At 43.2% G+C, this 15,005-nt stretch overlaps 1 protein-coding gene across 1 annotated transcript in view; it reads right to left on the bottom strand.

Annotated features, from left to right (window-relative positions):
* Positions 1 to 1,019: 1,019 nt before the first annotated feature.
* The window catches only part of SLX4IP (SLX4 interacting protein), a 187,602-nt gene continuing 173,616 nt past the window's right edge, over positions 1,020 to 15,005 (bottom strand). The window contains exons 7-8 of the mRNA XM_033094499.1: positions 4,412 to 4,512; positions 1,020 to 3,096 (exon numbers count right to left, since the gene is read on the bottom strand). Of these exons, the coding sequence (XP_032950390.1) occupies positions 2,376 to 3,096; positions 4,412 to 4,512 (822 nt within the window). The 3' untranslated portion in view covers positions 1,020 to 2,375. The remainder of the gene's footprint in view (positions 3,097 to 4,411; positions 4,513 to 15,005) is intronic.

Genomic DNA, 15,005 nt, shown 5'->3' with positions numbered 1-15,005 from the left:
GTTAACTGAAACAAAAACACAACAAAACCTTTCTCTGGTGCCTCCAGTTCAAACATCTTCTAGTTCTGTAGCAGGCAGCAGTTATTGTTCTGTAACGGCCTTCTTCTTTATTCTGGACTCTTCCAGGGAGCCTATTGTTTCTTGGCTGATCACCTGGGTTAGTTAGTGTTTGTGCCCCCTGTTTAAACTGTTCCAATAATTGCTTCTGTGTAAGAAGATTCAATGACACACTGCGGTCCTGTCTCCAGTGAAGAGCACACCTAGAATACTGACCACTCTGAGGGGCCCACGATGGGCCACGGCAATTGATGTTCTCCCACTTCCTAGGAGGTTTCCATTCTGTGCACTCCACCCCTACTGGAAGAACAGAATCGGTCCCACGGTGGTTGGTAGTCTGTTGGGCTCCTTCCTAGCTCACAGAATCCTTTGATTAGAATCCGTTGGGGCAGGAAAAAACCGAGGAGGGAAGAGGACAAGATACCAGTGGGCAGGGCCATGTTCCTGGTGGGAGTGGTGAGGTTGGGACCACAGGAAGGGGACAGGTTTCCAGGAAGGGTTTGGAACATCAAAGGAACAGCACCTATATCCACGGCCAGCTCTGGTGACCAAGACTGAATTGTATGACCCAAAATGATGCCACATAATATGGTTGCTTTTTAATGAGTCTTACGCAGCAATACGAATGGAGAAAGGACAGGATGAGCTGGGACAAATCACTAATTAGTCTTAGGCACGAACTTACCATTGTCTGTTTTTATTTCATTGGGCTTTTTCTGAGGTATTTTTCTGCTGACTCTAACACTTTTGGGAATACATTTGATATTCCTTGAAACTACTGTGTTTCCTCGAAATAAGACCTACCCAATCAGGTCTAATGTGTCTTTTAGAGCAAAAATGAATATAAGACCTGGTATTTATATTATATTATATCAGATATTATACCCAGTATATTATATTATATATTATGTTATAATAATAGTATATTATAATAATATAATATAATATACCCGGTCCTATACTATGTGATGTTATATAAGACCCGGTCTTATATTATAGTAAAATAAGACCGGATCTTATATTAGTTTTTGCTCCAAAAGACGCAATAGAGCTGATTGTCTGGCTATGTCTTATTTTCGGGTAAATACGGTAGGGAGGTGTTACTTCAAAGGACTACCCAATGATGAGCAGGAAAAAAAGGTATGCTTGATGGGTGGCCTTTGAAGATGGTTTCTTCCTTATTTTAGAATGAAATTGAATTATGAAAATCTTTAGAAGGTGTCTATCCAAAATAAGTCATTGCTATGATTCACTACGTGAGATTTCAGCAAGCCTACTGGAGATGTTAGTGGGTGGTATCGTAAATCTAAGGCTCCTGTTTTGAAATTTAAACTGTCTGTGAAGCCTTCTAAATGGGAAACTGGAAACTCTGGCCACTTGGGTTCTGCTCCATCTTGAACCTAAGCAAAATCTTAGAGGAGAGACAGGGATAGGGATAGGCTTGAGCTATAAGCAAGAACAAGTGTCTTCCATATCCTCCCCTAACGCTGGGCAGAATTCTATGGAAACGTCCTGCAAGTCTTAGGGTAAGTAACGGCTCCCTGGGTGCTGTGCTGTTATCCTTAAGAACCGGGGAACAGAGTAACTCATACACTGAACCCAGGTGCTTTACAAATTTGAGGGAGCAGGAGAGTGTACGTGTCTACACGTGGCCCCAGCTGATGAGCTGGAGGCCATGGCAGCCAGGCTGGAGGAAATAAACACCAGGGAGTCTCCAGTTAGTGTGGTGGTTCTCGAACTTGAGCCTGTTTCAGAATCACTCAGTTTTTCATTCAGTCAGTAGGTCTGGAGTGGGGCCCAAGATCTGCGTTTCTAACACGTTTTCAGCTAGTGATGCTGGTGGAGAACTAGATGCTGAGAGCCACTGGCCTGTTCTTTCACTGCGGCCCTTCTTAGACTGAGGAACGAGCGGATAAACTGTACCCCTAGACCTGAACTGCAGCACTGTGGCACTGTCTTTACGGGACCCATCGCATGGTCCATACAGCGATGTGTCTGTACAGCAGCACCTGACTGGTTTCTTTACGCAGTTCATCACGAATGGTGTCATTCCCCACAGTGAAAGGACGGTTATCATTAACATAATTTCCTGAAGACAGTTATAAAGTGTGATGGGAGAGTAGCAAATGGTGTTAGAACAAGCACACAGGCTCCTGGAGGTGACTGCTTTGAAAGCTAACCCTAACACAGATATGTATTTCCTATTCAAAATAATCATTCTAATTCCTTTGAAATCACAGCATCTATACACACTTCTCGTTTTTCACAGGTTTGGCCACTATATCCTCAACCACAACTTTGCAATCCTCTTTAGTAAGTTAGTGGCCTCTTTCAGACTTCTTCTTTTTCTTGGTTGGGCTGCTCTGAATTGTAGCTAATCTTTCAGTGTTTGTGGCTGAGCCGGTTTGCTCTGCCTGCCCTGGCTTATTTTTTATAAGATGTCTGGAGGAGAGATTTTCCAAAACATGCAACTCTTCATTAGACGTGGTTTTTGCCAAATCTTGTTTCAAAAGTAACCCCGGATCTGACAGCTCTGAAGTTGGCAAAACCCTGACAACTCTGCTTTTCTCCACGGTTATTTCTCTCGGGACTAATCGATCACTTCCAAGAGAAACTCTCTTGTGGTGGTCGGAGTCTTCCGCAGAGCCGCAGTTCCTGCGTTTCTGTTGTGTTCTGGCCCCTCGTGGACTTTGTTTTGGACCTGGTGATGCTGACTCACAGCTCCAGACAGGGCTCCCGCTTAGAAGCCCAGTCTCTAACCACTCCCCAGGATGAGGTTTTTGCTGGCTGCTAGTGTCTTCTGGCTGTGTCTGATGAACATTTTCCAGCTTTTGAACAGGAAGCCCCCAGTGGCTCTCAGTTGCCTTTATGTAATTCTTTGCTTGTCCCGTGGACTCTGACGGGAGACTGGACGAAGCCTGACTGTCACCCCTTCTCATTGCCGTCTCTGTAGTCACTGAGTCACTAGATGTTCCCACAATGTCCCTGCTGCTGTGTGATTTCCTCACGGTACTGCTTTTTGTTTCAGCTCTTTTCACACTAAACAAACAATAACAATAAAAAGATTTTTTGTTTTAAGCTGTAATGGAATGGTTTCCTCCAAATTCCCCTTACCACGTTTCCTACACCTGAAAAAAAGAAGGCATGCACTACCCTCCCTTCTCCCTCTCTCTCTGGCAAATCTAGAAAAATCCCCAAGTGTATGTTTAAATGCAGGCTGGATCAAGCAATAGCCTTCACATTGCCCAGTACACTGGGACACACCAGGACCCACTGTTTATTGATCACTGGGTTATCAATGGAGTTATGCTGGAGTTCATATTCTGACTGAAGCAGAGAGACATTCATTTCAGATGTTACGGGTCAATACTGCCTACATTTGACACACTTGATTCCCACCCCCCCAGAAGTACATGGTCAAATACATCCAAACCAGAGGCTGTTTGTGTGTCTGTGTGCGTGTACAAAACGTGCTTGGACACACACAGACACACACATGATTTCTATTTGTCGATAAAGAATAATCTGGAATTCCTCTCAGGCCATTTCAAGGTATTACTCAAATGTAATCATCATTTAGCTGGTTCGTTAACTACTAGAAATAGGATTCGGTTAATATAACTTGCAATGTCCTGAAAGAAATTCCAGAGGGTATGCAAGGAAAGAAAGTAGAATCATGGTAGACACAAGAGCATGTGTGCACACACACACACACACACACACACACACACACACGCACCCCCTTTTCTACAGCACACACAATAGGCAATGCAAACTTCACTCTGATTGTAAAATTCACTTTGAGGGGCAGGATAAAAGCTGCACGGGGAGAATTTAGAGACTAGAGAATTTGACTTCAACATATTTGCAGGTTTGTGAGCGGCAAGAAATTTCTTAAACCATCAAACTCAAAACAATGGCGCTGAAATATTTAGTTTGGAAAGAAATACATATATTCACGTTCTTACTGCAGCTATCGGGGTCACAAGGATTATAATTATGTTAGGGTCAAACAAGCATCTTAGGAAAGGAGTCTTTTTTTTTTTTAAGATCTGTCTGTAGTCACTGCGAAAGTTGTATGAAACACACCAACAACAGGTGCTTTTCATCTTCAAAAGACATAATTAATCACTCCTTGCAACACACCTGTGAAGCAAGGACTTGATTCCTATTGTCCAGAAAGCAAGAGAGAGTCAGGCAGGTGGAAGAGCAAGTATGAGACTTCGGGTAGGCGCAGGGCCAGAGGTGCTTTGTGATTAAGTTCCACGCACTCTGGCTGAATGCTAGACTTCACGCTATGTATCCATACACATAAACAGTCAAAAATGAGAGAAAGGAAACACATTGGACCTACATTTCTTTCAAAGCATTTCTCTTGAGCTTTGCACTGGAAGGAAGTGGACTCTCTGCACACTCAGCAAAATAATCAGACGTTCCATAGAGCGCTCTTTCCGTCTATTCCAAAAGATAACAAAGATTCAACAAGAACGCAATGCTGTCTATGAGAAAAAACAGTTATACTCTCAAAGCCCCAGTGAACAGATTCATTTTTGAACAAATCATCCCAGGAGTAGATGAAAGTGCGTAGTGTTAAGCTATTTTAATTTTTTTAAATCTGTAACTTTTTGGTAAATTGTCACTTCTTTTGGACTCCCAGCCCACCCACTCCGTACATTAATATGCACCACAAACACACAAGACTGTGATGGAAAGGATGCTGACTCCAAACCATCTGGGAACGCTTGGCTAATATCTGGTGTCTCTGAGGCCCAGACTGTGACGAAGCCCAGGATCACGGTGCCAGCAGCACGTTTGGGAGCCTCCACCTTCCACACACCTGGTGGCAAAGTGTCTACACCCCGGTGACCTTGAGAATTCCCCATTTTCTCCAGTTACCAAAACACAGAATATGGCCTTTGCAATACTCAAGACTGCGTCAAGAGCGAAGCCTTTTAATACTGGTACCCTGAAAACTGGAGGCTGTGGTTCTCAGCTACTAAAAAACTGGGAGCTTTCCGCCCTTAGATTCATAGTATTACCATGGTTTTATATAATTCATGGATTATCTATCTATCGTTATACATTCCTGTGGAAGCTTCGGAAGCAAGTAATTATAAAATGTAAAATCCTCCCAACCCTCACCATCATTGACCCATTTCATACTGTGGAATCATTTCCTTTGTGTTGGCAAGTAGATAACCGAGACAAGGTGCTAACTTCTCTCATTTTTCTGGGACACTATGGACCCGTCTCCATCAAATTCCATAGTAAAATGTTGCTGCCACAGGAACACTTTTGGTAAACTATCAGTAGGTCCTTGCTTTAGACTTATATTGGAATTACAAACGACAGCCCCAGGGAGCCTGGTAGATGGCAGCCATCATCAGTATGATGCCTGGGTGCACACGTGCCATGAATGAGCTTTGTCTAGTTACTGCCCTGCCTCCCTCAGTACCAGCCTTTAGCCCAAGCTCACCCTGCTTATGGTTTCAGACCTGGACCAGTGTTAGTCAAAGGCATACCCACTTACAACCTATGCCAGTTTTAAGAGTTAGGGAACAGACTATTATAGGTTTCATTGGATTATACTGTATTTTGATGCTCCTCCCTCCCCCACCAAGACTTGACCAAAAGAACTAGTTTAAAAGTTAAATGAGAGAGCGAGATTGAGAGATTGAGATTTATGTGTGAAACACTTCTAAACATGCCCTATAAGTACAGTAGATTTTCCCCTTACAACCACACCCTGTAAGTGCTGTATTTTCAGAGCTGAACAATTAACATAAGGAGCATGAGTCAGGCTTTGAACAACTCTGTGGGAACCAGAAAGCCTTTTGCTATTACAAATGATGTAAATTCCCCAAGGCTGGAAGAAGTCCACAATGGAAGGCAGACCGGGTCATAAATAACAACAATGGATACTGCATAGACCACAGAAAGTAGGATGCCGTGACAGTGACACTTTGAATCTCATATTGGATTCAATCATTGCCCTTATTTATTTATTTTTAAACTAGTTTAAAGAGCACTACGTATTTCCTATGGGAACTTCAAAACTTCTTTAAGAAACAAGACAACCGACTCTCATCGCCAATTCCTCTGACAACAAACAATGGGGGAGAAATGTCCCTGGAAGAAAAAGGACAACAGAAAAGGTGACAGAGTGACAGAAGGAAATGTCCAGTTCAAAAAGTGTAAAACCTGTGACTTCGTTTTCAAAAAAAAAGGAAAAAGAAGAAAGAAGAAAGAAAAAAGGCAAGGCGGGGTCTCACGCTTACAAATTAAAACCACATTTGGCAATTTGTTGAAGGAGGCATATTTACATTTGTATGAAGGCTGGGTGGGCAGGGAAAAAAAGATTAGAATCCTTCTTCATCCCTTGAACTGTCAGATCTCATTAGAAATCTCTCATTCTTATACTTCTAGGGTTGATTCTTTCCCCTTTGTCGATAAATCGCAGCCTCCGGTGCCCCCAAACAAGTATTCAAAAGGAAGCAGCTATCACCTGGGAACAAGATTTCCCAAGGGAGTTGTCCTGATTACTAATGGCTTCTCACATCTGGCATCAAAATGTAATCCATGGCTTATCCAGAGGCAAAACTCTCAGGTGCAGATAGTATTTGCTGAGGTTGCAAGTGTCTCTTCGGTGTACAGGGACGACTATTCTTTTTTAGATTCTGTCCGGACATCTTCCGCAAAGAATACAGACAAATCCAACATAAGTAAAAAGGCCACCAGTTGTCCATCGAAAAATCCAGAGTGAGTACTCCATGGGGCTTCAGGTATTTAAGAAATAGGTTGACCAAGAGAGTGTCTTTCGGCTTTCATAGATAATTCTTCACAACCTGGAAGCTAGGTCTGTGTCTAGCCAAGGAATAAAATTCTGCAAATATCATTTCCTGGTTACCTGCCCTACCCCCACAATTTATTTATTTTCATTTTTGGTAATGCTCTGAAGATTTTAGTTTTAAAACTTTTGACCTGTAAAGAGTGTCTAGATATAGTTCCAAGACAAAACAGAAGTAGGGCAAGGCCACCAGCCCCAGCAGGCATCTAATCTAGGGAGACACCTTCCTCAGCAGCTTGAGCAGCCCAGAGAGGCACAGTGAGGTTGAGGAGTACAGATGTGCCTGTACACATGTGCCCGGGTACAGGTCCAAGGGGCAGGTCGAGCAGTTAAGAGTCTGAGCATGATGATGTCTGGTCTGACCTGGGAATTCCTGGACAGAAAGGACTGCAAAGAGAGTCCGCACCAGAATAAGCTAGCAACTAAGACTCGCTCCTGCCTCTAGTTAGGGTATGAGCTGGACTGAAAGGTAGTTAGAAATACTGGTTCATATTCAAATTACAAAGGCAAGTTGAAATTGTGGATAAAGCAAGGCGTTCACTCCACAGTGACTTACTGAATGCTATTTTTTAACAGAACACTGTTGGATTAATGAGGGGTGGAGAGAGAAGTTGGCCTAAAAAGACATAAAAAGCACCTGCGTTTGAGTTTATAACCTCCTTGAGTCTGTAAAACACAGCTGAGGCTCCCAAAGGCTAGTGGGAAGACTGGCTGTATCAGTGGCACACAGGGAGCTTTTCAAAAATACAGATTCCCAGGACTCACCCGATTCATAAGATGTGGGATGGGACTAGGGGATCTATATTTAGGTTCCTAGGTGATACACATGAAACAACCCTCGATAGAGCAGAGAAACACAAACCAATGTAAACTGGTACACTGAGGCAGCGTTTGCAAAGCGTAGTCCAGTTACCTCAGGCTTCAAAATCACCTGGAGGACTTGTTCAAAAATGTTCCAGGTTCTCCCCCAGAATCTACAGTTAGGATCTCTGGGGGTGGGGTCAGGGCATGTGCATTTTAGGCCAAGTACCCCAGTGATTCTGATGCCCAGCATAGATAACGATCTGCCCCGAAGGGGCATGGAACTGATAACTGAGCAGAGTCCAGCAGTCATCCGATCACACAACCCTGAACTCTGCACTGGGCGTTGTTTGAGGACCTTGTGGAAAAGGACGTGGACCCACAGAACTCATCCTTGCTCTCATGAAGCCTCCATCCCAACGAGGAAGACAAGAAACAAACATATAGTGTGTCAGGTACCAATGATGTTATGAGGAAAAATAAACCTTTAAAGGGCCATGGGGGTGCTGTTTCAGATATGGTGGTCAGGGAAGGCTGTGGTAGGTAACAAGGTGAGTTTTAGCCAGAGAACTGGGTGGAGAACAAGCCACCTGAGCATATGAGAAAGAGCATTTTGGGCAGGAAGAAGCGTAAACAGTGAGGCTCTGAGGACAGAGTGCGCCTGGAAGTGGGGAGGAATAGGAAAGCAAATCAGAGGGAGGGGTTGTTGAGCAGTAAGAGGTGTGTGTGTGTGTGTGTGTGAGAGAGAGAGAGAGAGAGAGAGAGAGAGAGAGAGAGAGAGAGAGAGAGAGAGAGAGAGAGAGAGAGAGAGAGAGAGAGAACTGGGCAGGACTCATGTATGGTAGTTATAAGGACGGCACATTTTTTTCTCAGGAAGATGATGTGCTTTTGGAAGTTTCCAAAAAGAAAAGGGACTTGACATTTTCCCAGAGATCACCTTCGCTGTCGCAGAGGGACAAGACACCAGTGATGGGGCTATCACAAAAATAGTCCACTCAGAGACAATGGGTGTTGGAGGGGTGGGGCCTGGCGAGAAGTGACTACAAACACGATTTGAAGGGAGCTCCAACAGGATGTGCTGATACATTGAATACAAGAGGTGAGAGGAAGAGAAAAGTCAAGGATGACTCCAAGGTTTACGGTTTAAACAACTGGATGAAGGAAGTTACCCTTTACCAGTACAGGAAGTACAGGGGGAGGAGCAGGCTTGGGGAAGGAGAACCGTTGTATCAATTTTAGGTGTGCAAACTTGAAGAGTCCTCCTGGATATCCAAATGGAGAGGTTGAGCAGACAGTGAAGACACAGGGTGCAGGAAGAGAGAGGTCTGGAGTGCAGACACTAAGCTGGGAAGTCCAGAGATGGTAGTTAAAGGCAATAGTCAGGATAAGCTCCACTAGGGGAGTGAGTTCCGCTGAGAAAGAAGAAATTGCAAATGAGAAGGATTCAGGAAAGGAGACTATGAGGAAACGTGAGCAAGAAAAGAGAAAAATCAAGATAACATGATGTCTCTGGAGACTAGAGAAGAAAGTGCTTCACTGAAAGTGACAACTGTGTCAAATGCTGAGGACTGGTTAGAAGTGAAAACTGATCAGTAGAAAGTGACTTGATAGAAGTTGTTTTTGGTGAAGTGCTGGGACCCAAGCCTACCTGGAATGGGTTCATTGACACAGTGGAGACTAGAGCTCTCCAGTAGAAATATATCATGAGCCGTACATGTAACTTTAAATTTTATACAGACCCATGAAAAAAGTAAAAGGAAACTGGAGAAATTAAATTTCAATAATACATACTATTTAATGCAATATAGTAAATGTTATCATTACAATATGTAATCAATATAAAAATACTGAGTTTTTTTTCGTTTTTTTTTTAAACTGAAGTTTATTGGGATGACAATTGTTAGTAAAGTTATAGATTTCAGGTGTACAATTCTGTAATACATCATCTGTGTATCACCTTGTGTGTTCACCACCCACAGTCAGTTCTCTAATACTGAGATATTTTGTATTTTTATACTAAGTCTGAAATTTGGTGTGTATTTTATACTTACAGCAAGTATATCATTTCTGACTTGCCACATTTCAAATGCTTCATAGCCAAAATGTGGCCAGCAGCTATAGTGGTTGGCCAGTGCAGGTCTAGACAACACTTCTGAAGGGTTTGCAGTTGGGGGAGCAGAGAAATGGGGTGGTAGCTGGATTGGGGGAGGAGGTTAATGGGTGACTCAGTGATGCCTCTGGAACAGGCATATTTGGAGAGATGTGGTCAGCTAACATGTGCCAATTTTTGCCTGGGTGTCAGGCACTGTTTCCCGTACTCACCAAGGTTACCTTTGAAACAGCTTGGTGAGGCAGGTGATAGTTATTACTAAACTCCAGGGACCTGATTCAACATGGACAAACAGCAAGATGGCAATGTCACTATTCCGACAAAATGGGGTCTGCTGGGAAAATCTTGCTGCCTGCTTTCAAGTACCTGGCTGCAGGCTCTGGGACATCAACATTAGTCGGTTGGAACGGAACGGGGCAGCTCCTTGGGGCCATGATACCAAGCTTCCAGTCACTCCAAGAGCCCCGTGTGCACCACAATCACAGCTCACCCCAACGATACTGCCTGCCGCGGTGTGCTGTATACTCTGTGCCCCTCACAACCACGCTGGAAGGGTGTGACACGAGCTACCCCACCAAAGTTGTTTTTAGAACTGTAGAACATCCTGCCTGATATGAAGGAAGTACAGGGAGACGGGGGAAATAACGTTCTTTAATGTGATTAAGACTTTTCTCACAGTAGCATTTAACATAGCAAGGACTGTGGTACCCTCAGTTCTTATCTTTTGAGAATTGGATCTATTTTCTCATGGGTATGTACATGAATTTTTTCTAATTCTGTTTTATTCACTCCCAAATAAAAATAATAACCCAATCAGAATATTTTAAAAGTGGGTAATTCATAGAATATTAGAATACCAGGGGTGCCAAAAAAATGTATACAAGTGGACACTTTGGTCAACATTCCTCAAGCAGTAGTTCGCCATAATCAGAAGTGTCTGGACCCTGATGGTAACCACTTTAAGAACCTCTTGTAATTGCAGAAGTCAAACGTGACTTGCATTCATCTTTTGTTATCGTTATATATTGAGTATTACAATTTTAATAGTTTTCCTGTCTTAAAATGTATACATTTTTTGGGGCACCCTCTGTATTTAGTCTTAGGTCACATTCTAAATGTTACTGTGTTCGAATGCCTTGTAAGTGTATCTGCTAAGAATGACATAGCCAGAGTTGATCAAATCAGGTTAACACTCGGGGGTTGAGAGGTGGAGCACAGAGGCAAGGCGGGTGGAGGAAAAGGTCTGCCACTCTGGTTGCTTGTGTCTGAGCCAGTTTCTCAATCTCCTGGTGGCTGGTTTCTCATCTACCTTTCAGGACTCTTTGGGAAATTAAAATGCAGCAAGGTGTATGAAGCATTCTTTGGAAACTGGAAAGCAGTGAACACATTTTCTTGACATTACTGTAAAAGAAAACCTGACGCCTACACGAACCACATAGGGTTTGTAAGAAGGCAAAGGATGCCTTGCATTTGTAGGGAACTTACGTGATTCGAGTCCTTTTCCCCACATCTCATCGGAGTCTTACTGAGTATTCGGCAGACAGGTATTGTCCCTATTTGACACAATGAGAAGAACGAGATCCAAGAGACTAAGTGTCTAAGGCTGCACAGTTAGCTAGGGGAAGAATTGAGCTGAGAAGGCCTGGCCCCCTGTGCAGTGTTCTCTCCACTGTACCCAGTGGGTCACTTGCTGTCATGTTAGAGATGGAGTTGTAGAAAGAGTACAGGATGCTGAGTCATCCTTGGCTCTAGCTCCCTCTCGGTCACTAACTCACTGTGAGATCTGGACAAGTCACTCATCTTCTCTGAACATCAGTTTCCTCACCTATAAAAAACGGATGGTAATAATATCTTGGTAGTGGACACTTATTCATTTCCTGGAAATAATACTCAGATTTTCTTCTGGAGAATCATGTCCCCACTGTCCATCCAATGTCCATGCATTTTAGAAAGGACTATCTCCATGCCTGACTCGAGAAGTGGGCCTGTGACCCAGTCTAGGCCAATCAGAGTGCAGAATTCATGAGCCTCAAACAGATGCATGAGCTACACGTAGCCTGAGAAGCAGCCTGCTCTCTTTTCCAATGGACAGGGAGCTGTCAGGACAACTACCACGTACAGGCTGAGAATGAAGTCAACATCGTGAAAGGCAGAACTAAAAGATGACAAGAAACAGTGTTGATGATATTCTTTGTGTCTCTGATCAAGCCATACCTGAATCCTGGACGTTTCAGACACATGAGCCAAAAACCTCCTTTTTCTGGTAAACCATTTTGAGTTGGCCTTCCTGTCCCTTGAAACCTAAATGGTTCAGGATTGATACAATCTTTTCTCAGGTTTGTTGCACTGAATAAGTTATTATATGCAACAGTCCTCTGCAAACAACAAAGGCCTTTTGTAAACAATAAAAGCAGAATAAAAGTAATGTATTATCAGCTCATTTGGGGGCCAAAAATATTATAATATAGAACTGGAACTACTTTTGGTTCTTTATGACTTTATAATAAGGCAAAAAGAAAATTACTCTTGAACGTTAGTGTGATACCTAATGACTTTCAGGAGCATCAGCATTCTGAAATGTGACCTGGTATGAAAGGTTGAGTTACTTATGAAAAAGCAGCCCGTATAGAACAAGAAATACAACCACCACCACAATCTGAGACCGTGGAGCAATGTGACCAAGCAGAGGCCACACATCTTAAAATGAGGAAGAGGCCTCTCGCTCCCAAATTTCACTGCTAATATTTTCGTAAGTTCTTTGATAGTGAATAAGTTAGGGAATTGGGAAGGGCAAAACAGATGGGATAGGGTAATAATGAACAACTAAAAGAAGTAGAGAAATATACATGTGTATTGACTTAAAGGTACTGAAGTACAAAAAAGGTACATGGAAAGGAAAGTGGTATCTCATGAATTCCACTGTGGCCCGAAGTCGTTTTCTCTAGTGATGATAACGATGGAGGACGTTTGTGCTGAGACAACACAGCTGGAGCCCTTGGTGTAGGGACTAGCACCCGGGACATGAGTCCTCAGGAGACATCCACGAGGCAGACATGACCTCCCCCATTTCAGAGCTGAGGAAACTGATGCCCTGTGAAGCTAAGTCATCGGCCCAGTTCCCACAGTGACGGGCAATCTGTCACTTCACTTGGTTTCTCTGGCCCCAAGTCCCTCTTCGGCTCCTTCCATTTCTCTGCTTTCCCATGAGATGACAGGTCTCTGCTGACAACGCTGCCACTTAGGTTAGCAGACACTCTAGCTTTTCTTTTTTTTTTTCCTTTAATACCTTTTTAAAAAGTTTTCTTTTCTTCTGAATTGATGACTATGAAACTGTCTTGTGTTGATCTAGGGAAGTACGAATAAATAGTTGCAAAGAATGTCAACCTGAAAATAAAATCAGTGAAAAAAAATCAAGGAAGTTATTTTGTAGGAAGTACACATTTCACAGGGATTTTCCAGTTTATATTCACCTACCCTCAAGAACCTAAAAATAAATCCTGAACAACCTTAGGCCTCACAATTGGGTCTCTGGTGTCAAACAAGTGTGACAAAATTTGGATGCTTTAAAAAATTTGTAGGTTTGACCAACACGTCTTACAAATGGGGAAACTCACTGACCACTCTGAGAATTGAATGAAAGCTGTTTAACTTTGACTAGAAAAGTATAAAAATACATATAACTTTTTTGTTTTCAATTTCAGGGAATTCATGAATCATAGGTTAATAATGCCCAGTTTAAAAGTAGAAGGGAAATATCTGGGAAAAATCGAGAGAAACTTAATGCGAATTACCCCAAGCAGAGCTGGCCCACCTTTGGGGGTCTCCTCATTCAAAACCAACTTCCTCCACAGAAGCCCATGGATGAAAAAATGCCAGCACCTGCAGGAAGGTTGCCAGCCCCTCAGTCAAGGCGATAATCTTTTCCCTAACATGTGCTGTGGCTGAGCGTGTGGGCCTAGACAGGACAGCAGAGGATAAGGGAGGGTAAGTATGCATCCAGCTACAAAGGTAGCAGGGCTGGCCAGAAGAGGGCCCGCTGTGGTCCTGGTCCCCAGTGGGAAACAGGCATCAGCGCCAGAGAGAAGACATCACAGACGACTATCTTATTTAGAAACTCTGTTCAGAGCTGGCCCTCTGCCCAGGGATGCAGAAGAAATAGCTCTTCCAATTTCCCTTGAACACAGACAGCAAGACTCCCTCTTTCTAAAACTCCAATCTCATAATAGAAACAGCTTCTGTGGACTAGTCTGGGAACCTCACTACATTTATGGGACTGTTTCCTGGGGAAAATGAGCACCGAATTCTAAATCATCTATTTACTAATGAACTTTCCAAACATAATTCACTTGCACGTCGAAGTCTATGTTATCACTGTGGGTGTTCTGATGACTAAGGAGTCAGCAGTCCGGACTGAGGAGTCTGCCGTCTCCACACTCCTATGTACCTCAGAGAAGTGAGCGGGCCCTTCTGCCAAAGCCACATCTCAGTGTGAGTCTACTGGCAGTTACTGGGAATGAAAGGCATCTTAGATGGGTGGTCTCTACTCTTCTTTCTCGCCCTTTGGAGGTTGGTTAGCAGAGCTCCCACTGAAGGTCACAAGTTTATGCTCTTATTGTATCCCTTTTCCATCACTGATTTGTTTGAGGGTTTATTACTTAACTTTTTGGTACTTCAGTTTATAGCTGCAAAATAAATCTGGGCTGGCAAGTGGAGACAAACAAAAAATGAGGGTACTGAGCACATTTCCCAATATTTTCTTGGGAAAATATTACGCACAGATGGACAGTATCAGGTATTTTTCTCATTTCTAGCAGGGAGGGTAAGATGAATAGCAATCTGCTAATCTGGTACTAATGGCATTTAAATTGACCCCTCTTCCGGGACGATGGAAATGGTGACGACAATAATTATACTGTATAAGTGCCTCACAGTTTACAAGACGGTTTTATATTCACTATCTCACTTGCTTCTTAGGAAAACTTCGGAAGGCTTGTACGGCGGGCATTCTTTTTACCTCCGTTCAACATGTCAGGGGACCGATGCCCTGAGAAGCCAAATGACTTGCCTAAGGTTATCGAGTGAGTGGGGGAAGCGGGGGAAGAGGCAGGTCTTTTCATTGGAAGTCTGATCCCTTTTCCACTTGTTCTATTCCCCACTGTGGTTTTCCTTATTCAATTTATCATCTAAGTG

The sequence above is a fragment of the Rhinolophus ferrumequinum genome, chromosome 23 (genome assembly GCF_004115265.2).
Source record: "Rhinolophus ferrumequinum isolate MPI-CBG mRhiFer1 chromosome 23, mRhiFer1_v1.p, whole genome shotgun sequence".
NCBI lineage: Eukaryota > Metazoa > Chordata > Mammalia > Chiroptera > Rhinolophidae > Rhinolophus > Rhinolophus ferrumequinum.
The sequence above is the reverse complement of the archived record's forward strand: the minus strand, read 5'-3'. Positions and strand labels throughout refer to the sequence as shown.